We start from the raw sequence: 24,809 nt of genomic DNA on the forward strand, positions 1-24,809 counted from the left end.
AAAAGAAGACAAAGTCGATTGCACTAAGTGACTAACGATCTGAACTCACTGTTTGTAACTGACCCATTTGATCATTTATAGAAATAGTTTTAAAAAGCATTAATTATTCAGTCTTATATAATACACTGATAATCCATGTAAAAGTCCTGATGAAAGTTCTTTTCAATAATGTTTTTCTTGAACGGTTAGAGAACTCAGACGCCAATAAATTGATCATTGTGGGTGCATGTACACATTTCTTTTAACATCATTTTCTTGTTGCAAATACGCTCAGAAAGCTCATCAATATCAGACAACATTCAGTATTGAAGTTTGTCAGAGTAAGTACATTTATTCATCTGGTAAAATCGAGGTGCTTATAGGCGGCCTATTCAAGTTAGCAAAACAGTTACAGTATGGTTGTCCTTAGTTCAGCATAAAATGTCATTGACATTGTGTAAATTTAGAGAGGCATTCCTTTTTGCTGGAATGGTACCATTATCGATCCAGATTTTTAAAGGAAGTCTGACTTCCTTAATTGGCAACTGAGTCCCATGTCATTTTGGAACTTAAATCAGTAACTTCCTTTCCTTTTGAGAAACATACCTGTCCCCTCCTCTTCCTCCCCACGAAATTAAAAAAATCAATACAAAACAATAATAATAAAATTAGACTTAAAAAGAAAGAGAGATTAAAAATGGAGGTAATTTGGTTGAGTCCAAATTGAATGTTGACCAACAAGACCAGAAAATGTAAAAACTATTTTTTTTAAGTTAACAAAAAAAGTGGGGGGGGGGGGGGGGGGGGAGGTAGGGTCAGGTGGTCAATGTTCTTGAAAATGTCTTGGCCTCTGCAACAGCTGATCAGTATCTTTAAAGCCAGGCCCCCTCCCCCAAAAAACAACCCACCACAATATCAATAACAAAAACAAAAAATTCCCCATGACAAGATCCAAAACAATTAGGGTCGATAGCTCCATAATAATACTTTAGTTTTGTATTTATTAGTTTATTTTGTATATGATTAATTTAGTTTTGTCTTTTAGTTTTACCTGCATGTGAATTGTTGTTGGTCGTAACTTGTGTCTTAAAAGAGGAGATGGCCACAGGAATTAGATTAACTTCTGTTCCACATTGTTTTGTTCTTGACTGTCAACAGTTTTTGGACGTTAGTTCTTGATGGGCAGAGGTGATGTAGACAGTGGTGCTGACTGCTACTAATCTTCCACACTAACTGCACAGTGAGATATTTGGCAATGATATAATATTAATAATAATAATATTACAGTGGAACCTCCCATTTAAGAGCCACCGATTTAAGGTTTCCTCCTCTTTAAAACCTTGCTTTTTTCAGAATCTGTTCATTATAGCCTCTGCAAATTAACCTCCGTTTTAAGACTTAGTCCCCACTTTTAAATCCTGATTTTCTCAGATTATCAGAGGTCTTCACAGGGGGGTTCCACTGTTATAATAATGATGAATGATAATATTAAATAATAACAAGGTTATTTATATGGCGCAAATCCTAACATAGTTCTAAGCGCCTTACAAAAGTTAAATAATAATTTTTTTAAATCCACAAATAAACAAATACAAAAATGATCTACATGATGAACATTTAAATAAGACAATTACCATAATTTAACTACCTTGTATTTAGCGCCCACCCTCATTATGCACCAAAAGTAGGTGGTGGGCGTTAAGTTTAGGTACTCAGTGTACCCTGTGCAGAATCAGTTCCCAGTGCATCAAAATATCAACAGAATGTGTTTCTCAACAAAATGTATACCCTCTGTCTTTTTTCTGTGACACACAAGTTCAGTATACAGTCCGTGTGTGTGCAAGTGCTTTGCCAGAATGTAACTATAACCACACACAAAATTCCTTTGCGTGATGGTTTTAGAAAAGATACTCATATCTTGAATGAAAAATGAACATGATGACTATCGTCAAGATCAGCTGCGTATAACCGGCATTGCAGCAGAAATCCCAAACCCGCACAAAGTGAATAGTGTTATAAATTAGGATAAATCAAACGATCACAAGGTCCTGTTTTATATGATTTTCTTGTTGTGATTGACGATGATGATGCTGTCGACTGAAACATTAATGATTCATGCAGGTGGACATGACATTTGCATTTAATGGGCTGAAAGTGGTGGTTTAGTCACCATGACATACCGTAATGTGAAATTTAAGATGTCAGCCTGCTGTGCTTTATTGCCATTGATGTGTGTCGCTTTTAATTTAATGCACACTGCAGTGGCGCACTCATAATTTGTTTTAGTGCTTTGGATGTATACCAACAGGGCTAACATCTTTCCGGTTCTCGTCGGAAATCCGGTTTTTGAAAACTGTTAAAACTGGAAAATCCGGGTTTTAAAAGTAAAACTTAAAAACATTTATTTTTATTTTTAGTTTGGATGGTTGGTGGAGGCAAAATGTGTATTATTTTATAATTTATTAACATACATTTTGGTACCAGGAGAGTCAGAGTGTTCTTTGCCCTTGCCGCCCTGGACCCTGGCCTTGCAGGTTTTTCAAAATTTGTTGGTGTTAAGCCCTGTAGCAAACATGATGCGATTATTCATTTTCAGTACAGTGGAACCCCTCACAACGACCCCCCTCTCTAACGACTACCCCGCCACAACGACCCTTTTTTTTTTAACCGATGTGTTTCCTTATATAGTTGTCACCAGTGTAGCGACCACCCCGCTCTAACGTCTAAGGACCGACCTAACAGCTTGTGTAACGACTTTGTCAGACAAAGCCAAGACTCTCAGTCAGCGTAACGCATCACTGACAAACCATAACCGTCTCGCGTAAGCAAAGGCACTAAACCGCTGAGAGGTGTGATGGTTGGGTGGGCTGAGTAAACATCACAAACCAATCATCGATGTATTAAACAATGGCGACTGCACGTGAGAGGGAACAGTTATCCCAGTTATCCCAAAACTGATTGACTGCTAACGTTCCAAAATTCAGAATAAAAAAAAACAAGAGTTGTAGGTTATTTCTGCCTTGTTAAATCCCATGGAATCAGTGAAAAAATCTTGACAATGCTGGTTCGCTAACAGCCTAACAGTCATGTTTTGCAGATTCTGTCCTTTTATTTGGATGATTGATTTAATGGCCCTCCAATGTGATTTAAAGTTTAGTTTTGTGTAGATTCTAAGGTTTGGAAAAAAGATAAAAACTATAAATATGCAAGTGCATGCCAGCATCTTTTAACTTTGGCTGTAAATTTGTTCCTCAAATGAGAGACATAAAAGTTGAGACAATTGTTACAAATATTTCGAATTTAACAATAAATAAGCAACTGTGCATGTCAGCATCTTTTAACTTTGGCTGTAATTCTTCCTCAAATGAGAGACATACAAGTTGAGACATGTTACTCAATCTTTCAAATTTAACAGCAGTTAAATTGTGTCTGGAAAATATTCAAATTGGTTTAAGTGACCTAGTGTGTCATTATCAACTTATTGTTATGTTCAATATATGTATAGTTTTTTTTCTCTTCTCATTACAGCGTCGACGACAGAAAATGCAAGTGTGGTTACCGTCTCTCGGAGCACAAACCAGACCCTCAAACTGCGATGGACAACGGCCAGAAATCTAGGGAAGGCGCATGGGAATACAATACACACACATCGCCCATTCCCACCAACACGTTCGGCGAGATTGAGTTTGTTGGCTTCGGAGATAAAGTTGCTAAGGTGTGTGTGGAGGGGGATTGAAGGGATGGGAGGGGGGGGGGGGGGGGACTGAAGGGGTGTTTGTGTGTGTGTGGGAGGCGTTCCCACCAATGCATTCTGCAAGATGGAGTTTGTTGGCTACGGAGGTAAAGTTGCTTTCAATGCTAAGGTGTGTGTAGAGGGGAACTGAAGTGGTGTTCATGGTGGCGGGGGGACGGGGTTGGTTCCCAATAACGCATTCGGCGAGATGGAGTTTGTTGGCTACCAAGATAACGTTGCTAAGGTGTGTTTAGGGTGGAATTTAAAGTTGGGGGGGGGGGGGGGGGGAGGGGGGAGGGTATGGGTATAATCACCTTTATATGGAATCTTGGACAAACACGCATTCATGAAGTGTTAAATGAAGCAGACTGTACTAACTGTAAAGAAATAGAACTGGAATAGTTTTTAGTGTAGTTAGAATACCTTTTCTTGACAAAAGCCTAATACAGCTTTGGTTGATTTTTGTCCAAAACAAAAACAAAACACCAGTGTTGCTGGGAAGTAGGTGATGGGGGGGGGGGGGGTGTCCAGGAAACGGCATCAGGTCAGTTTAATCGGCCAAGCTATTTTTGCTTGCGGTTTTATGATTTTCAATAGATCAACAACTTCACGCTGCAGTTTTATTGAAGCGGTCAATACAAAACAAACACTTGACAGTAAATGTGCACCCACGTTATCGGTTAAAAAAAAATCAGAAATGATCAAAGTCTCAAGAAAATCAATAGTTTGCAAATACAAGGCGACGTCTTTTTTGGCTCCCACATTCCGCAGTCAATTACTGATATTGATTTTTGCTCCGGTTATCAGAAAATGAATTAGGTTTATTGCCGGAGTGCGAATGACCCAGGTATTGAATATTGCGTTGAATAATAAAGTGGAAACATAAAACTCAAGATAGGAAAGAGTAGTTCTGTGGTGAAATGTTCAGGACATATTTTTAGGTCTATTGTTGTTTGTTGAATGATGAAGAAATGCCTCTTGGAATGTATGAAGAGAATTTGGAAGAAATATCAGGGTAAAACACGTGGATCAATATTTGGATCAATATTTTTTGGATCACTGTTAAGAAAAAAAAAACTAGTTTCACAAATAACACCCCCCTCCACACACACACACATCCCTGAGCCCTGTCTCTCTCTCTCTCTCTCTCTCTCTCTCTCTCTCTCTCTCTCTCTCTCTCTCTCTCTCTCTCTCTCTCTCTCTTTTTTTCTACGTTAATATCCGTGTAAATATGTGATTAGATTAGTCCCCTCGCTGGGCGAGGGCTGGTTGAAAAAAAGCTCGTTGTATTGCTTATGTCACAACCCTCGAAAAATAAAATTTTATTTGATCTCTCTCTCTCTCTCTCTCTCTCTCTCTCTCTCTCTCTCTCTCTCTCTCTCTCTCTCTCTCTCTCTCTCTCTCTCTCTCTCTCTCTCTCTCTCTCTCTCTCTCTCTCTCTCTCTCTCTCTCTCTTCCCTCTGGAATATTCAGTTCCATCATCATCATCATCTCTCTCTGACTGTCACTCTCTCTTGCATTCTCTGAGTCTTTCACTTTCAGTATGTTTGTCTTTCTTTTTTTCTTTGTCTCTGTTTCCCAATTTTGTCGGACATAAACTAAACAGACTGATTTTTATTTTCAGTATGTACGAGTGGACACTGACACCAATATGAACGTGATGAAGAAACTGATGACAGAGAAATGGAAAATGGAGCGTCCCAACCTGCTCATCTCTGTCACTGGAGGCGCCAAGAACTTCCTCATGCGAGCAAAACTCAAAGAAGCCTTCCGACGAGGGCTCATGAAAGCTGCTCTTAGCACAGGTGAGCTGTCAGTGAACTTAACTCTGATACATGTGTACAATACCCTCTATTAAGACCTCCACAAATCTTGTGAGATCGGACACATCTCCACCTTTAACCCACCAGAGGCGGCTGGGATTTGAACCTGCTACCTTCCGTATAGAAAGCTGGCGTCATATTATTGACCAGGCTATCACGCCCTTTGGGTTTGTATTTGTTTCACATTTGTTTATTCTTATTTTCGCGCACATGGGAGAGGCTGATTAAAGGGGCTATATAGCGTGTCTTTCGGATTTTGATTCATTAGTTTGTTGGTTGGTATTTGTTTAAGAATGTATTTATTTTGTTTGCACACAGGGGCCTGGATCGTGACTGGCGGGACAGCAGCTGGGGTGATGAAACACGTGGGGGAGGCGGTGAGGGACTACGGGCTGACAGCAGAGGGTCGCGTCATCTGTATCGGCATCGCACCGTGGGGCTGTGTGCAGAACAAGGAAGTCCTCATCGACCCCGAAGGAAAGGTGACGGTTATGTTTCGTTGTTTTTTTGACCGAAAGTTTGTACCGTATTTGACGGACTACAAGCCGCGACTTTTTTTTCCAAAAAAAATCGCATTGCGGCTTATAAAAAGATGCAGCTAAAACGTTACCTAAACTTGAATAGCATTCACCTAATGGAAGTCGCCGCGGATTTTCATTTCGCTCGATTAGCGATTACCGGTACTTTATTAGCTCTCTACTCAAGACTCGGCGCTTTTCTCTTTCTTTCGCGAATCTTCGTTTGTCAACAAGTCGTCGTGACAAGATAGCGTACAGAGAAACACCGGATGTATCAGGATCTCGCGCGCGCGAGATTTCGTTTTTTTGTGTCTCGCGATAGTTGGAGGAGTGAGAGCCGCCATGTTGTGTTTTCGTCTGCTCGAAATGTGCACAAAAGTCGTAAATCATCCCAAAAAAAGCTTATTCCGGGCGGGACTACATGTGTGTGTTGGTTACAAATTGTGTGTGTGATATTTTCCTTCAAACTTTTTCACTTTTCTTATTTGTTTCACTTGTTTATTCTCGGAGCCGATTTTGCCAAATACCGTACTTTTGTTTGTCTGGTTGTTTTGATTAATTGACACGATCTGATATTTTTTTCGACGGCGGCTAATATAGTGACGCAGCCTATACGTGGCTCGTCCCAATTTTTTTGTTAAAAGTCGGGGGTGCGGCTTATAAAACGGTGCGTCTTGTAATCCGTCAAATACGGTATGTAGTTATAAATAAAATTACCTCCCTTTTAAGACCAAAGAAAAAATTTGAAGAAATGAGGTGTTAAGAAAGAGGGAGCCTTAAAATGGGGGTAAATTTACAGAGGTTATAAACAGAACATCTGAAATCCCACCATTTGGTCGGCCAATTACTACGCTTTTGGCGGAAGCATGCTGGGCATTTTTGTCTTTCTATAACCCACCAAACTCTGACATGGATTACAAGATCTTTTCTGTACGTACTTGGTCTTGTGCTTGCGGGTACACACAAAGAGGTATAGGCATTCACAGGTCTGCACATACGTTTACCATGGAGATTGGACAAATCTCCACCCTTAGCCCAACGGGGTTCGAACACGCGACCTTCCGCATTGGAGGCTGGCGTCTCATCCACTAGGCCAAAGCGCCCGTTGCTGGAAGAAACAGAACCATTTTAAAAGATCTGACAGACCGTAGACCAATGAGTTCATTCAAACATTTCACCAGAGGTGAGGGTGCATAGATAAGAACCTTAATTAACACAGAATCTTCTACCTGAACATTGTTTGGGTCTAGACGGGCTCAATGGGATAAGACGCTGGCCTCCCAAGTGGCAGGTTGTGCCAGCCTAGTGGGCTAAGGTTAGAGAATTTTCCGATGTCCCAGGTCATCTATGTGTAGACCTGCTAGTGCCTTATCCCCCTTCGTTTTCATGCAAGCATAAGACCAAGTGCTGTCTAAATGGCAGGGTAAAAACGGTCGTACATGTAAAAACGTAGGAGCTCCAGCCCATGAACGAAGAATAAGGTTTAGGTCTGTTTCGTGATTTAACCAATCTTAATGTGTTGTCTTTACAGGGGAAATGGCCAGCATTGTATCGGATCCAAGGCGAGGTGAAACCCAAGCAGTCCTTCCTGGATCCGAACCACACTCACTTCATCCTGGTCGACAATGGAACGCAGCGCCAATTTACCACTGAGATTGAGTTTCGTGCAAAACTGGAGAAAGAAATCTCACAGTGGACAACTAACGCTGGAAGTGGTGAGTGCTTATGGGGGAAGCCAGGGGAGGGGAGGGGAGGGCAGACCTGCCTACCCTTACGATTTGGGCGTAATTTACTACGATTTTTATTCCAAACTACGCTTTCCGCGATGGAAATACGATTTTTAAGAAACCGAAAGTATGATTTTTCGCATGAGACATTGGAGAGTCTGCTCCTCCTGAAATCAAGATCAGGAACCTTCGGCACCAGGCAGTACAGCCAAGCAGAACTTGGCAGATTTAAGTCATGCTATTACAAGTCTTTGAAAAAGCCCTCTACCTCCAAATAAACTCTATGCTCATTCAGCAAACTCTTGATTACACTAATGGTGGAGCGCTGGTTATGTGCGAGGCTGATTTTTTGAGATGTGTGACCACATGACATATTTTGCTTTCGTCATCCTAGATTGTTTCAATCAGTGTAGTTTCCCAGTGCTGTGTTCTAGGGTCGTTTTGATTGACTTCACAATTTGAGAAAATCAATGACATTTTATTTTTGCGAAACAACTGAATATGAACAGAAAGTGTACAGAAGAATGTTTGTGTCCTGCAAGACTTTATGAACAACTATTTTTCCGTTGGGAGAAAAATGAGGATGTCTACAGGCAAGGTAGTGTCATATTCTTTATGTGGGTTCTCCTTTTAGTCACACCCAACAATGGCCGTTACTTTTGGCAACAAAAAATACTCTTTCTACCACCAGATTACTCTTTTTGGCTGGGCTCATTACTCCTTGTAATTTATGGGGTAGGCAGGTCTGGGAGGGGAGGGGAGGGGAGGGGAGGGGTGGGGTGGGGTGGGGTGTGAATGTGCTGGGTTTTCCTTTTTTTATGGGAAAGTGATTTTGTCTGTTTGTCTGTATGTAAATAAGGTAACATTTTTGACATGCAATGTTAGGGAAGGTTAGAAACAGACTTAACATAACATTATTTGGAAGAAGGATCAAAAGTGCATGTGTGGCTTAGACGAGGATGGGGTAGGCCTGCTTTTTTGTCTCATGTTAAGAGTATCTCTTAGTGTTTGACCTAATCTTTTGAAGAAAAAAACCTGGAACTATAGACAATGTGGAGGAAGAAAATAGATAAATGCATGGGTGGGATTCTTCCGGTATATTCCGGAAATCCGGATTCGTAATGTCTGTGGTGACGTTTTTTTGGTTGTTAATTATACAAATCCTTCAGTGTCTGGGCCCCCCCCTCCCCCATTAAAATTCTTCAGGATTCATGACATTTTCAGTCCCACTTATGCAAATGTAAAAACTATGCAGCTAAAGGTTATTCTTGTGAGAAATATCAGTATATCTCTCGCATACTCTATATTGCGAAAGGCTCATGCACTTAGAGCGCTTACTTCCCTTTGTGTCTCAGATCTTTAACCCCTTCACTGCCCACCCCGTATGTAATACGTGGTCATTTTCGGTTTGTCCTACGCCCATAACCGTATCTCATACGTGGGATTTGTGTCAACAACATTTCAGGACATTTCTGAAAACTAAATGGGAGGTAACCACTGTCCAAGTACTTGTAGGGGTTCTAAACACATTTCTTTCCCATAGACCGTTCGGATAATGCTGTTATACTGTGGCAGTGAAGGGGTTAAATAGCGCTCTGCGCATTTTGTAAGATTGTCACATATACTTTTGAGGCTAACCTGTAGCAATGTGGGTGTTTGTGTGTTTGTTCTGAAAAAACAGTCTTGATAACAACAAACAATTAACAAGTGGCTCTATCCCATCCCCCCCCTTTCCCCGTCGCGATATAACCTTGAACGGTTGAAAATGACGTTTAACACCAAATAAAGAAAGAAAGAACAGTCTTGATCCTAAGACTATGTCCAGTCAGGAATAAAAGCTGGTTCTTATCTATGACTGTGTAGGTAAGTGTTAGTTGGTGCGTTGGAGAATGAGGAACATAATCATGTGCTTGCAGCAATCATCGTATTTTGAGGATGAAAGTCGCTTGTTCATTTCTGTGCTTGTTATTCTCTCAGGTGCCAGGGTATTGGCTCCGCATAACTCTCGCTTTCTCTATTGCATGTCGTATGCATTTAGAGCGCTTATTTCCCTTTGTTTCTCAGATTGTGGATGAAAGTTCCTTTGTTCATTTTAATGCTTGTTATTCTTTCAGGTGCCAGGATATATTGGCTTCGCGTAACTCTTACTTACTCTTTTGCACATGTCATACGCATTAAGAACGCTTACTTCCCTTGCTTTCTCAGGTTATTCTTAGGGCAAAAAAACCAAAATAGTCTGTTTACGGTAACCCGACCGACCCTATTTTTTTCGCGCGACCCTAGACTTTTTTTTGGCATTGGGGGGGGGGGGGGGGGGGGGGGAAAGCAAAATAACGTAAAAATATGGTTTTTTTGGGGAAAAAAAAAAAAAAAATCCCGACCTACCGACCCTATATTTTTGGCCTATGTTACCGTAAACAGACCTTTTTTTTTTTTTGCCTTATGTGTTGAACAGATGCAGTGAGAGTACCTGTAGCTTTGCCGGTGTTGGAGGGAGGCCCCGGGACACTGAAAACAGTCATGAATGCCATCAGGAACAACACAGTTTGTCAAGTTATTCTTGTGTCTTGAACAGATGCAGTGAGAGTGCCTGTAGCTTTGCTGGTGTTGGAGGGAGGCCCCGGGACACTGAAAACAGTCATGAATGCCATCAAGAACAACACACCCGCCATCATCATCAAGGTAGAGTGGACGGTAGCAACATGTAAATGTGAAAGGGTAAAGGTCAAAAGAAGTGAAGGTATAGTGGAACCCCCCTTTAGAGACCTTCAAAAGTCTGAGAAAATCAGGTCTTAGAAAGGCGGAGTCTTAAAATGGAGGTAAATTTACAGAGCTTGTGAGTGGAAAATCCAGGGGCGGGGATGTAGCTCAGTCGGTAGCGCGCTGGATTTGTATCCAGTTGGCCGCTGTTAGCGTGAGTTCGTCCCCACGTTCGGCGAGAGATTTATTTCTCAGAGTCAACTTTGTGTGCAGACTCTCCTCGGTGTCCGAACACCCCCGTGTGTACACGCAAGCACAAGACCAAGTGCGCACGAAAAAGATCCTGTAATCCATGTCAGAGTTCTGTGGGTTATAGAAACACGAAAATACCCAGCATGCTTCCTCCGAAAACGGCGTATGGCTGCCTAAATGGCGGGGTAAAAAACGGTCATACTTGTAAAATTCCACTTGTGCAAAAAACACGAGTGTACGTGGGAGTTTCAGCCCACGAACGCGGAAGAAGAAGAAGTGGAAAATCTAAACAAGCAAGGTCTTAAAAGCGAGGGAGTCTTAAATTTGGGAGCCTTAAAAGGGGGGTTCCAATGTAGTCCCATTACCATTTTTGGTCCTAGGAGAGCGAGATTTTAGAGATCTCATCTACTCCGGGCCAGATTTACCCAGACTCCTCTTCCTCGCTGCCTTCCCTTCCCTGGCAGGTGCCCCTTGGGCGGGGACGTAGCTCAGTTGGTAGCGCGCTGGCTTTGTAGCCAGTTGGTCGCTATCAGCGTGGGTTCGATCCCCACGTTCGGCGAGAGATTTATTTCTCGGAGTCAACTTTGTGCAGACTCTCTTCGGTGTCCGAACACCCCCGTGTGCACACATGCGCACGAAAAAGATCCCACGTTCACAGCGAAAGTCTCAGGGCTTGGAAAACACGAAGACACGCATGCATCATCTCTCGTCTCCAATTATCATGATCGTATTTCGATACTTTGACGAGACAAACCCAATGCTGGTGTGTCGAAGAAGACAGCCACAGCGGGCTTGTTCGAATCAAAGTATCACACCATATCTTCAACGTATTACCAATACCTGTCCCAATATAGACCAGTTGGTCTAAGAGGACGTTAAACCCTAATAGTCAGTCAGGTGCCCCTTTCCAGCTTGGTGGACTGGAGAGCGCTCGTGAATAATCGTATGTCTCAAGAGTGTTAAGAATAAGAGGGAAGCACCAGTTTTGATTCAACAAGGTTATATATGTGTAGTGTTAAAATTAAGATGGATGTATACACGTCTGGATTCATCAAGGTTGTGTGTGTTTAGTGTTATGAATAAGAGGGATTGTAGCGGAACTCTTGCTGCTGCTGGGAGGAAGTGACCCGCATTTCCCAGCAATGGGATGATAAAGTATGTCAAATGAGATGAAATGATTCTATAAGTTTGTGTGTGTTTTGTCTTAAGAATAAGAGGTACAAGTCTTATTGTATGTTGTCAGGGTTCCGGGAAGTGTGCCGACGTTCTGGCTTACGCAGCTCAAAACATCAAAGAGACGGAAGTGAGAGGTACCGACGCCAAGGGACGGCCGTATACTGAGTGAGTTACGTACTTTCTTTCACATCAGATTTACAAATAGACTGCATTTTCTGCATCTGTTCCTTTTTATATTTAGTCAAGTTTTGACTAAATGTTTTAACATAGACGGGGAATCGAGACAAGGGTGGTGGTGGTGGTGGTGGTGTGTCTGTGCGCGCACGCATGGGTGTGTGTGTGTGTGTGGAGCTATTCGGAGAAAAATACTGGACCGATCTCCATGAAACTTATCCAGATGATACCCCAAGCGTTTTTTGTGTTTTTTTCCTCATTTTTTCAGTATCGCTTCGTTTGACATGTTTCATTATATAATTTGTAACAGAAGAATTCACCCACACACACACAAAAAAAAATCGACTATGAACGTGGGAGTTTCAGCCAATGAATGCAGAAGAATATGAAGAAGAAGATAGAAGTTAGCAGAATGACAAACAAAACAAAATGTTTCAGGACCATCGGAGAAATTGACGAAAATCTGAAGGCCGAAATCAAGACGATGGTTGAGCAGACGTTTGGAGCCAAGGACGTTGTCCAGAACGCCAACTTTGTGGAAAAGTGTGTGACCAAGCCCCACCTAATATCCGTCTTTGAGCTAGAGGGTGTCGCAGGGTCTATTACCACTGGCGTCGACATGGCCATCCTCAAAGCTCTTCTCAAAGGTGAGAAAATTTGCTTAATTTTTATTTGCTTTTTTTGGGGGGGGGGGGGGCGGGGGGGGGGTGTTGTGTTCAAGGGGGGACAGGGTCATAGGTAGTGGAATCCTCCTTTTAAGACCTACAAAACCGTGAGAAAATCCGGTCTTAAGACGGGGGTACACTGACAGGGGATATGAACAGAATATCTTAGAAAACAGGGTCTTGAAAATATCTTAAAAGGGAGGGAGTCTTCTATGAGGTAAGATGGTTCAGGGAGGGGCAGGGGTTACGAAGGCGAGTCGCGTGTAAGCATTTGCTTTTCTTGTTCTTTTTTTTCTTCGGCGTGTTACCTGGCAGCTTAGGTGAGGAGACACTAGGGGAATTAGGAATCAGTGAGTTTGGCGGGCACAACAGCCTAGTGGATAAGACGCCACCCTCCTATGCGGAATGTCGTGTGTTCGAATCCCGGCCGCGCCTGATGGGCTAAGGGTGGATATTTTTCCGATCTCCCAGGTGAACTTTATATGTGCAGACCTGTACATACGAAGGGGGATAAGGCACCGGGATTCAAACCCAAGACCTTCCGCTTAGGTTGCCGGCGTCTTATTCACTAGGCCATTGCGCCTGTCAGCCGAGGTCTAAGTGAGAGAGTTAATAAAGATAAAAAAAATTTAAAAAAATGTTTGTGTGTGTGTTTGACAGCCAACAAGGACCAGGTGATGGACCAGCTGAGACTCGCGCTGGCCTGGAACCGTATCGACATCGCCAAGTCTGAGATCTTCACCGACGATCGGCCATGGCCGGTTAGTGTACATATCTCTTGCAGCTTTCTTTTCAACTATTCATCAAGTTGTATTATGTATTGATTTATCTCAGCAATCAGAAGAGTCTTAAGTAACGAGCAGTGTTAGGATATCCATAGAAAAAAACAACAACATTGGCCTGAACCCGTATCGACATTGCTAAGTCTGAGATCTTCACTGATGATCGGCCTTGGCCGGTGTGTATACGTCTTGCAGCTTTCGGTTTTCAAGTTTTCATCAAGTTGTATTATGCATTGCAGACATGGAAAACCATACGATTTAACTGTATTTTGTACAAAAAGACCCAAAAGCACTGTACTCACGTCGGAACGACAAAAACAAAACACTGTCTTTGTTTCGTTTTCTTCATTCCAACGTGAGTACGGTGTTTTTTTGGTCTTTCTGTTTTTCGCTCTCACGTACAGTTGCCACTGTTCTTTTGTATTTTGTACGTTGACTGTCTTAAATATGAAAATACTCCAAGTGCAAAACAAGGGTTCCCAGGTCTGGCAGTGGTTTACGTGAGCAATCGATTGGAAACTGCATAACATACACATCGGAGTTATTTGCTGCAATCGTGGTTTTAACTGGTCGACCATGTGTTTCCTGTTTTTATCCTACATACGTGAGAAAGACACCCGTGAGATAATAATCGTTCAAATCACACGTGTGTATATCATGTAAATGAGGTCATGTCAAGCAAGTCTGGCAGGGACCTGTTTTTCCACTGCTTATGATGCCAAAGACACCGAGACAAACGTCATCATAAAAAAACAAATTGCGCTCGCTAATTACCCTCGATGAATTTTTAGAACTATCACGTCACGCCACACTTTCAGAGTGACGTTTCTTACTTTGACGTAATAGATTGCATGAGGTTTTAGAAGAGATCGAGGTTTCAAAACAAGCGTCTTCAATTTAGCTGCAGGACATTTTCAGTAAAATACACGTAAGTACAGTATGTAGGATAAACAGAATACTACATGGCTTGCTGTATCGTACCAAATTTACACTCGTTGCTTTTTTAAATAGTGAACAGCTCGCTTTCGCTCGCAGTTCAATATTTAATAAAACAACTCGTGTAAATCTGGTACGACACAGCAAGCCATGTAGTATTCTCTATGTACGAGGTATAAGCGGGACAGAACTCTTCTACAATGCTTGCAAATCCTGACAAGAGTTATTTCCGAAAACCGTCTGTTGATTGAATGTTCGGCTGGTTATAAGACCACCAGGCATGGGAATTGTCCGCCGAAAGGCAAATTTCCGCCGATTTTGTTGTTTTGTTCTGCCGAAAAAGCAAAAGTGTCCGCCGAACAAATAAATGGGGGAGGCAAAAATGGTTCTAAAAACTGAATTTAATGGCAAACTTGGAGCTCAGATGACACCAAATTGCACCATTTGGGTTCTTTGGAGAAAAACAATTCCGGGGGAGTCATGCCCCCGAACCCCCCTAGCAGGGCTAGGCGCTTCGCGTCGTCGACTTTGCTATTACTTACACATCTTCAGCCTTTTTTACTTTTTTCAATTCCCATGCCTGACCAATACTGTGAAACCCCCCTTTTAAGACCTCCAAAAATCTGAGAAAATCAGGTCTTAAAAAGGAGGGGGTCTTAAAATGGGGGTAATTTTACAGAGGTTATGAACAGAAAGTCTGAGAAAACAAGGCATTTAAAAGGAGCTAGTCTTAAATTGGGGTGTCTAAAAAGGGGGGTTCCACTGTAACCTGATTTTTGTTTGTGTGCAGACGGGCGCCCTGGATGACATGATGATGTCGGCAGTTCAGCTGAACCGTGTGGACTTTGTGGACTTGTTTCTGGACAACGGAGTCTCGCTCAAAGACTTCCTCACTGTGCGACGACTCCTCAAGTTCTACAATGAGGTCAGAGAGAGAGAACGAAGGAATGAACAAACAAACAATCTTTATTACTCAAGGATGGACATTTTAGGGTGACACCTAGTCTTACAATCTTTATTACTCAAGGCTGTAGATTTCAGGCTAACGCCTAGTCTTACAGTCAATATAACACTTACCTCGACAGTACTATTCTTGCACATTATCTATTATAGGCCGAAAAAATTGGACAAAACGCTGAGTGGGTACAATTATCTCCCATAACCATGCGCCACCGTGGATTCCAAGCACTGTCCGAGTGCTTCCCCCTTACAGGATGTAGGTGGCGCGTCCTCTTTCTTTTTTCGCGCGTGTCAGACCGGCTGTGTTTCTGCTACGCTCCCGGATTATTTTGGACTAAGAGGCTTCTTTTCTGTGTGGACTATCACCTGTTGGATTATTGTGTGTTATTCCACTTCTGGCTTGAGGCTACGTTGTGTTTCCTTCAACTTGTGCCTCCGTTTTTGTGTGGCGGACTCGGCGTGCCTCCCGTCCTACTTCGTGGTGACCGGTCGTCTGCTTCTCGTTTCGCCGCATTCACTTGAGTATTGACCTAAATTTTCTTTGAATTTTGTTAATTCTCGGTCTTAAGGGTACGTACAGGGCGAGGTAGGATGTCTCGTCCTGTTTTGGGCTCTGGTTCTACGGAACCAGAGTCTGCCGGGGGCAACCCTTCTCCGGGCGCCCAGCGTCATGTTTTACGCACGGAGAAGGGGATCTTTCGGCGCTCCGACTCTCCCTCCCCAAACGCTTTGCGTTTGCGGCGAGGGAGGGCGGAGAAAGCCTGTTTGAGCAAGCTCAATGCGAGCTTGCTCAAACAGGCTGGGCTTGAGCCTGGGACTTCGTGCGGGGCTGCGCCGTCGAAGGTTCGGGGAAGGTCGAGGGGAAAGAAAAAGCTTCTTTCTCCTTCTCCTTCAGTGGAACAGGCTTCCCCCCCTTCGACGCCGTTGTCCGGCCCTCAGTCTCAGGCTTCAGCTCCTCCCGGTTTCAAGCCTGGGGGGAAGGTTTCCTTCTCCTCCCTGGCTCGAATCCGGGGGCAGGTCGATTCTCAACCCTCTTTGGGGGTTGGTGAATCCGATCTAGGGGCTACTGGAGAGACTCAGGTTTTGACAGCCAACGGCCATACCACGTTGAAAACACCGGTTCTCGTCCGACCACCGAAGTTAAGCAACGTCGGGCCCGGTTAGTACTTGGATGGGTGACCGCCTGGGAACACCGGGTGCAGTTGGCATTAAAATCTTCCTTTTCCGGTGCCTCTCCTGTGCCCTCCTCGGTTTCCACCGCTGTGGAAGCCAGGAGGGACACGGGTCCTCCTCTGAACTCCCTCGCTGGGTCGTCTGCTGCTGTTTCGACAGTAGTTTCGGCCTCCTGGGGGGGGAGATCGGAGGAGATGACGGGGTCTCTGAATTCCCTCCCCGCTGGGGTTGGGATGCGAATTGACCCCGTTCAGGGCGGTCCTGTGGGGGCAGGGGTTTTCAGGCTTCGTGCCTACGACCACTGCTACTACGGTTCCCTCTGACGTCCGTGTGACTGGTGGCTGTCCCTCTTGATAAGACGCTCCGGCCGACTAGTTACTGGACGTGGAGGTGTTCGACAGAACGTGGTACTTCTGTCGAATGGTCAGGGCGACGGGAACATTGTTTCTGTTGCTCAGACCGACACCTCCGACCGGACCGTCTTGACCCCACGCCATTCCTTAGCGTCTGGTGTTCGGGTGACGGATGGTCCGAACCAAGGGTCCGGAACGTTCCAGGCTTACGGGTCGGGATCGAACCGGACCCACGGGTCCCGACTGGACTTGACCTCCGGGTTTGGTCCGGACGGGACCCATGGTACGGGACCGTACCGGACCTTAGGGTCCGGTGCGGGACAGTACCTCTGGCCCTTGCCGGACCCCCGGACCTACGGGTCCGGATGGTACGGTACGGGACCAGTGGTTCGGTCGGGACCGGACCACCCGACCACCTCTGTTGGTCTGGGTGGTCTGGCACCGAACCGGAACACACCGGACCACCGGACCTACGGGTCCGGATGGTACGGTACCGGACCAGTGGTCCGGTCGGGGCCGGACCACTCGACCACCTCTGTTGGTCCGGGTGGTCTGGCACCGAACCGGACCATGCCGGACCTACGGGTCCGGATGGTACGGTATGTCCACGTCCGGACCGAGCCACCCGAACACTTCTGTGGGTACGGATGGTTCGGTACCGAACGGGACCTCCGGATGCTACGGGACCGGACCGAACCTACGGGTTCGGATGGTCCGGTACCGGACCAGTGGTCCGGTCCGAGCCGGACCACCCGACCACCTCTGTTGGTCCGGATGGTCTGTCACCGAACCGGACCACCGGACCTACGGGTCCGGATGGTACGGTAGGTCCACGTCCGGACCGAACCACCCGAACACTTCTGTGGGTACGATGGTTCGGTGCCGAACGGGACCTCCGGATGGTCCGGCACCGGACCGGAACACCGGACCACCCTACCGGACCGGTGCCGGACCACCCGACCACCTCTGTTGGTCCGGATGGTCTGGCACCGAACCGGACCTACGGCTCCGGATGGTACGGTATGTCCACGCCCGGACCGAACCACCCGAACACTTCTCTGCGTACGGATGGTTCGGTGCCGAACAGGACCTCCGGATGGTACCGGACCTACGGGTCCGGACCTACGGGTCCGGACCTACGGGTCCGGACCTACGGGTCCGGACCTACGGGTCCGGATGGTCCGGTGCCGGACCACCCGACCACCTCTGTTGGTCTGGATGGTCTGGCACCGAACCGGACCATACCGGACCACCGGACCTACGGGTCCGGATGGTACGGTATGTCTACGTCCGGACCTAACCACCCGAACACTTCTGTGGGTACGATGGTTCGGTGCCGAACGGGACCTCCGGATGGTACGGCACCGGACCGGAACACCGGACCACCCTACCGGACCGGACCATTTCTTTTCTGATCAGACCCGATGGGTTCCTGTTCAGTCTATAAATGGCGGGGGTTCGTTGGCTGGGCTGACCCAACAGTCGCAGGGTTGTTGTTTTTCTCCCCCTTCGGCTGCTGGAGACGTTTCGTCTTTGGGGCAGGGGTCTTCGCGGCCTCTTGCTTCTGTGGGCGTTTCTTCACAGCCTGCTTCATCGCTTTCGGCTCTTCCCCCTCAAGCTCCCTACACTCCTGCTTTTGAGGAGTTGTCGGGAAGTGAAGAGGAGAGTGAGTCGGAGGACGATAGGGAGGAGGATCAGGGTCGCCCTGAGGTTAACACTGATCCTCTACCCTTGCCGGTTTCTGATGGAACTTCCGAAGCTATGCTTCGTACTTTCCAACAGTACATGACAGACATCACGCGGCGTCTTGACGTCACGGATGCCTCTCTTAAGCGTCTGTCGTCTAGTGTTGACACACAGGACGTGGACCCGGGGTCTGAGGACGAGAGGCAGGAGGCTCGTCCTCGCACAGCTAGAAGGACGTTTGAACAGTTTCAGGACGTCCTTCCCTGAGACGCCCTCTCGTCCTTTGAGTCCGCTTCGGCCCGGGCGCGGGAGGCTCACGCCGCGTCTGCCGGCGGCTCGTTTTATGAACGATCCGTCCGCCGGCAATTCGCGTTCCACCCTAGTCTTAGTGCCACGGTGGAAGCGGCAGCACATCGCCTGAGGAGTACAGATTCACGTGCAAACGCGACTTATGTTCCTCGGGAGGACGCGGGTTCAGTGCCATGCTTTCCTTCGGGAGGCGCACCTCCACTGTTTCCTCGTGTCCAATCTGTTTCGTCCCTCCCTTTTCCCTTTGACTCTCGAACTCTCCCTTTCCAGACTTCGAGTGTTTAGGGTGGGGCTGACGGTGATGTGTTCGTTGGGGAGGTGCCTTCGGTCAAGAAGGTGGAACTGAGCTCTGCTTCGTTCCACAATCTTGAGGCCACCGTTTCTTCCACAGTCGAGGCCCAATCACAGGCCTTGACATGGATGAGCACGCTGTCCACACTGTTGGACCCTCCCGATCGGGCAGAGTCCGATTCCACTCGGGTCCTTGACACGGTTCGAGTGGATCGGGCTTTGCATGCCGTGCGATCGTGCGTGACGTCTGCGGCAGAATTGGCCATTGGAACACGGGTCCACTTTATTGGCCCTGTTCCGTGATCATTTTCTGCCTACTTCTATAGTGCCTCCGGATATGAGGAAGAGTCTGAGGAACACGTTTCCTCAGCCTTCTTCCCTCTTTCATCCGGACACTGTTCGTTCTGTGGTGGAGTCCACACGCCAGAGGAACACTGATTCTCTGATGGTTGGCCTCGCTGCTTCGGCGACGGCGGCGGGGAGTAAGAGAAGTGCTACAGTCACCTCCAGCTCCCAGCCTCAGAAGAAGAAGAAGAAGCCAGTTTCACTGCCTCCTTCTTCCTCCTCTTAGGCGCCTGTTGCGTTCCCAAGCAAGACGAAGGGTGCTCAGACAGGTAAGGGGAAGCAGCACCACCAGGGGGGGTGGTCGCAAGCCTGCGCCTGCCCGCCAGCAGAATTTTCAGTGAGTCCCGGCCCTACGTTGACGCCCCCTCAAGTTGCCCCTCTTTCGTCCGTCGGTTCCCTTTTTCGGGCCCGCGGCATGTGGGGCAGACTGGTCTCCAACCAGTTTTTCTTGAGGGTGGTGTGGTCGGGGTTTTCTCTACCGCTGTCGTCACAACCTCCATTGTCCGCTCTACCCTGGACGTTCCCCCCTCCTCGAGACCCTGCCAGATGGCAGGCTCTTCAGGACGAGGTGAACTCGTTGGTCGAGAAGAAGGCGGTCTACCCCATTTCTCAGCCTTCTCCGGGGTTCTGCTCCCGCCTGTTCACCGTCCCCAAAAAGGACGGCCGGTTCAGGCCGGTGTTGGACCTCTCCACCTTGAACTTGTACCTTCACAGGTGCAAGTTCAAGATGGAAACCCCTTCGTCGGTCCGGTTGGCCATCCGGCCAAACGATTGGGCCATGTCTGGGACCTCCAGGATGCTTACTTCCACATCCTGGTGGCCCCGGGGTACCGACATCTGCTCCGGTTCGTTTGGGAGGGCACAGTGTTCGAGTTTCGGGCCCTCCCATTCGGCCTGTCCTTGGCCCTTCTGATTTTCAACGGGGACAACAACACCACATGCTTAGCTTACCTTCGCCACCAGGGGGGCACCAATTCTCGGTCCCTCTCCCTGTTGGCGGAGGAGATTCTGCTCTGGTGCCAGACCAATCAGGTCCGGATGTCAGTCCAGTTCGTTCCGGGGAAACTGAACGCCCTGGCCGACATTCTCAGTCGGGGCGATCAGGTTCTCTCCACAGAATGGACCATCGCTCACAACGTTCTTCAGCGTCTGTGGGCAAGGTGGGACCGTCCTCTGATCGATCTGTTCGCAACTCGATTCAGCGCTCGGCTTCCCAGGTACGTCAGCCCCTTTCGAGACATGAATGCGTTCCACTTGGACGCATTCACTCTCTTGTGGAGGCTCCTCGATGCTTACGCCTATCCCCCGACATCTCTGATTCCGAGGGTGCTGGCAAAATATCTGCAGGAACGACCAAGACTGATTTTGGTCGCGCCTTACTGGCCAACAGCTCCGTGGTTTCCAGATCTTCGCGGTCTCACCCACGTAGACCCTCTACCTCTGGATCTGGACGGGGGAGGTCTGCTCCAGCCTCGATCATGCCTCCCTCATCCACGTCCAGAGAGTCTGTGCTTGACCGCATGGCTCTTGTGCGCTCCAAACTGCTTGCACTAGGATTGCACAAGAGTTCAGTAGAGTTTTCCTTGAACGCTAAGAGGCGATCAACTAATCAGCTCTACGACTTACGCTGGAGAGCTTGGGCCACCTTCGCCTTGTCCAAGGGGATAAAGCCGCTTTATCCCTCAACACAGGACTTGGCCAACTTCCTGGTGGAAGTGTATCAAAAGAAGAGTCTTTCTTCTAAGACTCTTCTTGGATACAGATCTGCCATCGCTTCCACGATTGCAGCCGCTACTGGTCGCAGACCTGAACACTTGATCAGGTCCTCCCTCATCGCTAATGTCCTTTCGGGTATTAGCAATGCAGCGGTGTCTAAACCTCGGGTTTCATTTCCCAAGGGGGATGTCTTTCTGGTCCTCAAACTCCTGCGTAGCAATGAGTTTGAACCCCTGGCAGGCATCAGTATCAAGTTGCTGATTTTTAAGACTAATTGTTCCTCATCGCTTTAGCCACTTGCCGTAGACTCAGTGGTATTCAAGCTTTGAGTGGCCTGGACTTTGACATTGAGTTCACCACACAGCAGTGGTTGCCAGCATGGTCACGTCAGTCTAAGGTTTGTTTCTTGGGTATATTTTCTTTTACGGTAGTACTGTTCGAAAATTGCCTGGGTATCTTAATCCTTGGATTTAAGTGATTTTGATTAAGGAGTTTAATACTCTACATATCACCCTCACACCACTCTGGTATTCTGTGCAAGAATAGTACTGTCGAGGTAAGTGTTATATTGACTGTAAGGCTTCTTTTTAAGCCTACTGTCTATATGATACTTACCGAGACAGTACTATTAGAGTTTCCCTCCCGCCTCCCCTCTTGATATGTTATGGGCTTTTTGAGGGTCTGCAGCTCATAAAGAAAGAGGACGCGCCACCTACATCCTGTAAGGGGGAAGCACTCGGACAGTGCTTGGGATCCATGGTGGCGCATGGTTATGGGAGATAATTGTACCCACTCAGCGTTTTGTCCAATTTTTTCGGCCTATAATAGATAATGTGCAAGAATAGTACTGTCTCGGTAAGTATCATATAGACAGTAGGCTTAAAAAGAAGCCTTACAACCTTTATTACTCAAAGATGGAGATTTCAGGCTGACGTCTAGTCTTACAATCTATCTCTAGGCTATAGACCCATGAAACCTGTCAGTAGTGCGTGGCTATATGCGGACAGCTTGGTACAGCTGTATACTTGATTGCATAATTAGGTTGGGGTAGCCTTGCGGTAGATGGGTTGCTGCAATCTAGCTGTGACCTTGTGGTAAGTTTGCATCAAGTCGCCACAACTTCGATGTGACCTCGCGGTAGGTTTGCAGCAACCCAGTCGCCGCAATCTTGAGGTTGCAGCGAGTCTGCGGCAATAGGTCACAACTAGGCCTTTTTTCTATATAAGGGCTTTCTTCTATCTGAGGTAGCAGCTTGCACTCACAATGCCTTTCGATAGAACTTTCAGAAATTAATGGTTAGTTGTTTGTGTATTTACTCTTGCGGGGAGAATTTGGAATACAACCAGTTTGCTGTTTTAGTGCAGGGAGCTTTTGGTTATTAGAATTCTTTAAAAAAAAAAGGGTGTTGTTTGTGCAGATTCCAAAGAACTGTCACCTGTACAGTCTGCTGCTCAAGGTCAAACACAAACACGCGGCACAGGTAGGTTAAGGTCATCAATGTTTGTTGCTGGGTGTTTTTTTTTTTTTTTTAAACCTTAAAAAACCATTAAATCCATATTTTGAAATTAGTCTATTTTATGTGTCCTTTAAAATGAGTTTTCATCCCTGTTGCCTCCATTAGTTCACCCAGTTTTGTTGAAAGTATATTTTATTGACGCGAAAGCATGGCCGTATTGTGTGTTGTTCTTTTTTTCCCCATTCTATAGAATTGTTTAAAGTTACTCAGTATTACTATGTACACAGTTTGAAGTTTGGGGAGAATTTACTTGTACTATTTTGTGTGTGATTTTGTATGAATTTACTAATTGGGTTCTGCTGCAATGTGTGGCCCCTCCAATGAGAAGACACCTCCCTTAAAAGGACACCTTTGGTTGTCCCTTTTTCTATTATCTCTACCGAAATATACCTGTCATGACAGGCCACCTGCAATGAAGGGACACTTTTGGCTCGTCCCAAGGGCGTCCTTTCATCGCAGGTACCACTGTAATTGAGTTCAGCTGCAGTCTTATACTGTACAGATGTACAAATGCTGACCTTGTATCGATATGTAACTCCATTTAAGTAAAGCTGATGGGGTCTATGTCGACCAAAAGAGTGGGATTCCCTGTAAGTGGAGTTCCTGTAGGGGGATTCCCTGTATACAGGGATTCCCACAGGGTGGAGTTTTTCAATAAAACTTGCAAACCATACTCGAATTTCTAAGAAATATAAAAAAAGATTGAAAAACATCAAATTCTACCGATGTCGCTAAGCATCACGTGACTTTCAGCGATATCAGCGAAACACTACAGGACCTAGACCCTGTGGTATTCCCTGTATACAGGGAATCCCCCTACAGGAACTCCACCTACAGGGAATCCCACTCTTTTGGTCAACATAGACCCCATCAGCTTAAGTAAAGGGTTTGTAGTTTGGTTATTGGTTGTTCATCCCTTCAACCTCTTTGGCTGTTCATGACCACAGTAGTCAGAAAGTCTGTTAATTTAGTTCCAGTTCGTTGGAATCATTATGAAATTTTGATGAGGAAGAAGTCAGGATTAAAAGCGTGCAGAGAAGGTGATGGACAAGAAGAAGAATAGCAAATGCAGAGATGTAATTGTCAGTTAATTACAAGCTCATCAGAAGAATCCGAAATTTCATCGAAAATTAGAGTTAATCTGTCTTCATTTATTCCTTTGTACTGTAAACAGTATTAAGTACAAGAAAAGAAAATACACTGTACACCAACATAATTTTCTATTGACCTAGGGAAAGTTCAAAAAGGTATGTATTTCCACAGGCTTCAACATTTGATTACATGATTATGGCCAAAAAAAAAAATAGTCTGTTTACGGTAACCCGACCGACCCTATTTTTTTTGCGCGACCCTAGACTTTTTTTGGCATTTGGGGGAAAAAAAAAGAAAAAAAATCTTTTGTTTTTTTTTGCAAAATAACGTAAAAATATGGTTTTTGGGGGAAAAAAAAAGAAAAAAAAAATCCCGACCTACCGACCCTATTTTTTTGGCCTATGTTACCGTAAACAGACCTCTCTTTTTTTGGCCTAAACATAATTTGCCAGTGCTCAGACTTTATAACCAAATCACGCTTTTTGAAGTACGAGCACAACCCTAGCTGTGCTAGTGAAAGATGGACGCTTGAATATGAACCTGTTATTTACAAGTGTGAAAGCAAGTCACCTTTATTTCAGACCAGGTGAATGTCAATCAATAGTATCATGGACATGGTCCAGGACCTAAGTTTTGGTTATGATTATTGCTTGAAACATTGATGTTTAATTTATTTTAGATTTCGAAAGCCAGTTTTAGGGAGTACGACTGATGTAATATAACTGTTAAGTTGTAGACTTCTAAAAAAAAAGACAGTTGTAAGGTTATTTGTAAAAAAAAAAGTAAAAAAAATTGTTCAGAACTGCATCAGTGCATGGTACTGTCTCTAAGTCTCCTGTTGGACTGCTAATTTCGTACTTCCACAAAGACAGCTAATTAAGATATTCAGTTCTCAAAGTTGAA

The 24,809-nt window shown here is 45.7% G+C and overlaps 1 protein-coding gene and 1 non-coding gene across 2 annotated transcripts in view; both read left to right on the top strand.

Moving 5' to 3' along the window:
* LOC138947541 (transient receptor potential cation channel subfamily M member-like 2) overlaps positions 1 to 24,809 on the top strand; it is a 102,899-nt gene that overhangs the window by 12,658 nt on the left and 65,432 nt on the right. The window contains exons 4-13 of the mRNA XM_070319032.1: positions 3,508 to 3,694; positions 5,337 to 5,517; positions 5,854 to 6,017; positions 7,585 to 7,768; positions 10,356 to 10,462; positions 11,976 to 12,073; positions 12,521 to 12,729; positions 13,408 to 13,508; positions 15,256 to 15,390; positions 22,716 to 22,778. Coding sequence (XP_070175133.1) covers positions 3,508 to 3,694; positions 5,337 to 5,517; positions 5,854 to 6,017; positions 7,585 to 7,768; positions 10,356 to 10,462; positions 11,976 to 12,073; positions 12,521 to 12,729; positions 13,408 to 13,508; positions 15,256 to 15,390; positions 22,716 to 22,778 — 1,429 coding nt within the window. The remainder of the gene's footprint in view (positions 1 to 3,507; positions 3,695 to 5,336; positions 5,518 to 5,853; positions 6,018 to 7,584; positions 7,769 to 10,355; positions 10,463 to 11,975; positions 12,074 to 12,520; positions 12,730 to 13,407; positions 13,509 to 15,255; positions 15,391 to 22,715; positions 22,779 to 24,809) is intronic.
* Positions 16,515 to 16,633, top strand: LOC138947891 (5S ribosomal RNA). The gene has a single exon (XR_011449859.1). It is a non-coding gene; the product is annotated as a 5S ribosomal RNA (ribosomal RNA).

This window comes from Littorina saxatilis, linkage group LG14 (genome assembly GCF_037325665.1).
Source record: "Littorina saxatilis isolate snail1 linkage group LG14, US_GU_Lsax_2.0, whole genome shotgun sequence".
In the NCBI taxonomy this organism is placed as follows: Eukaryota; Metazoa; Mollusca; class Gastropoda; order Littorinimorpha; family Littorinidae; genus Littorina; species Littorina saxatilis.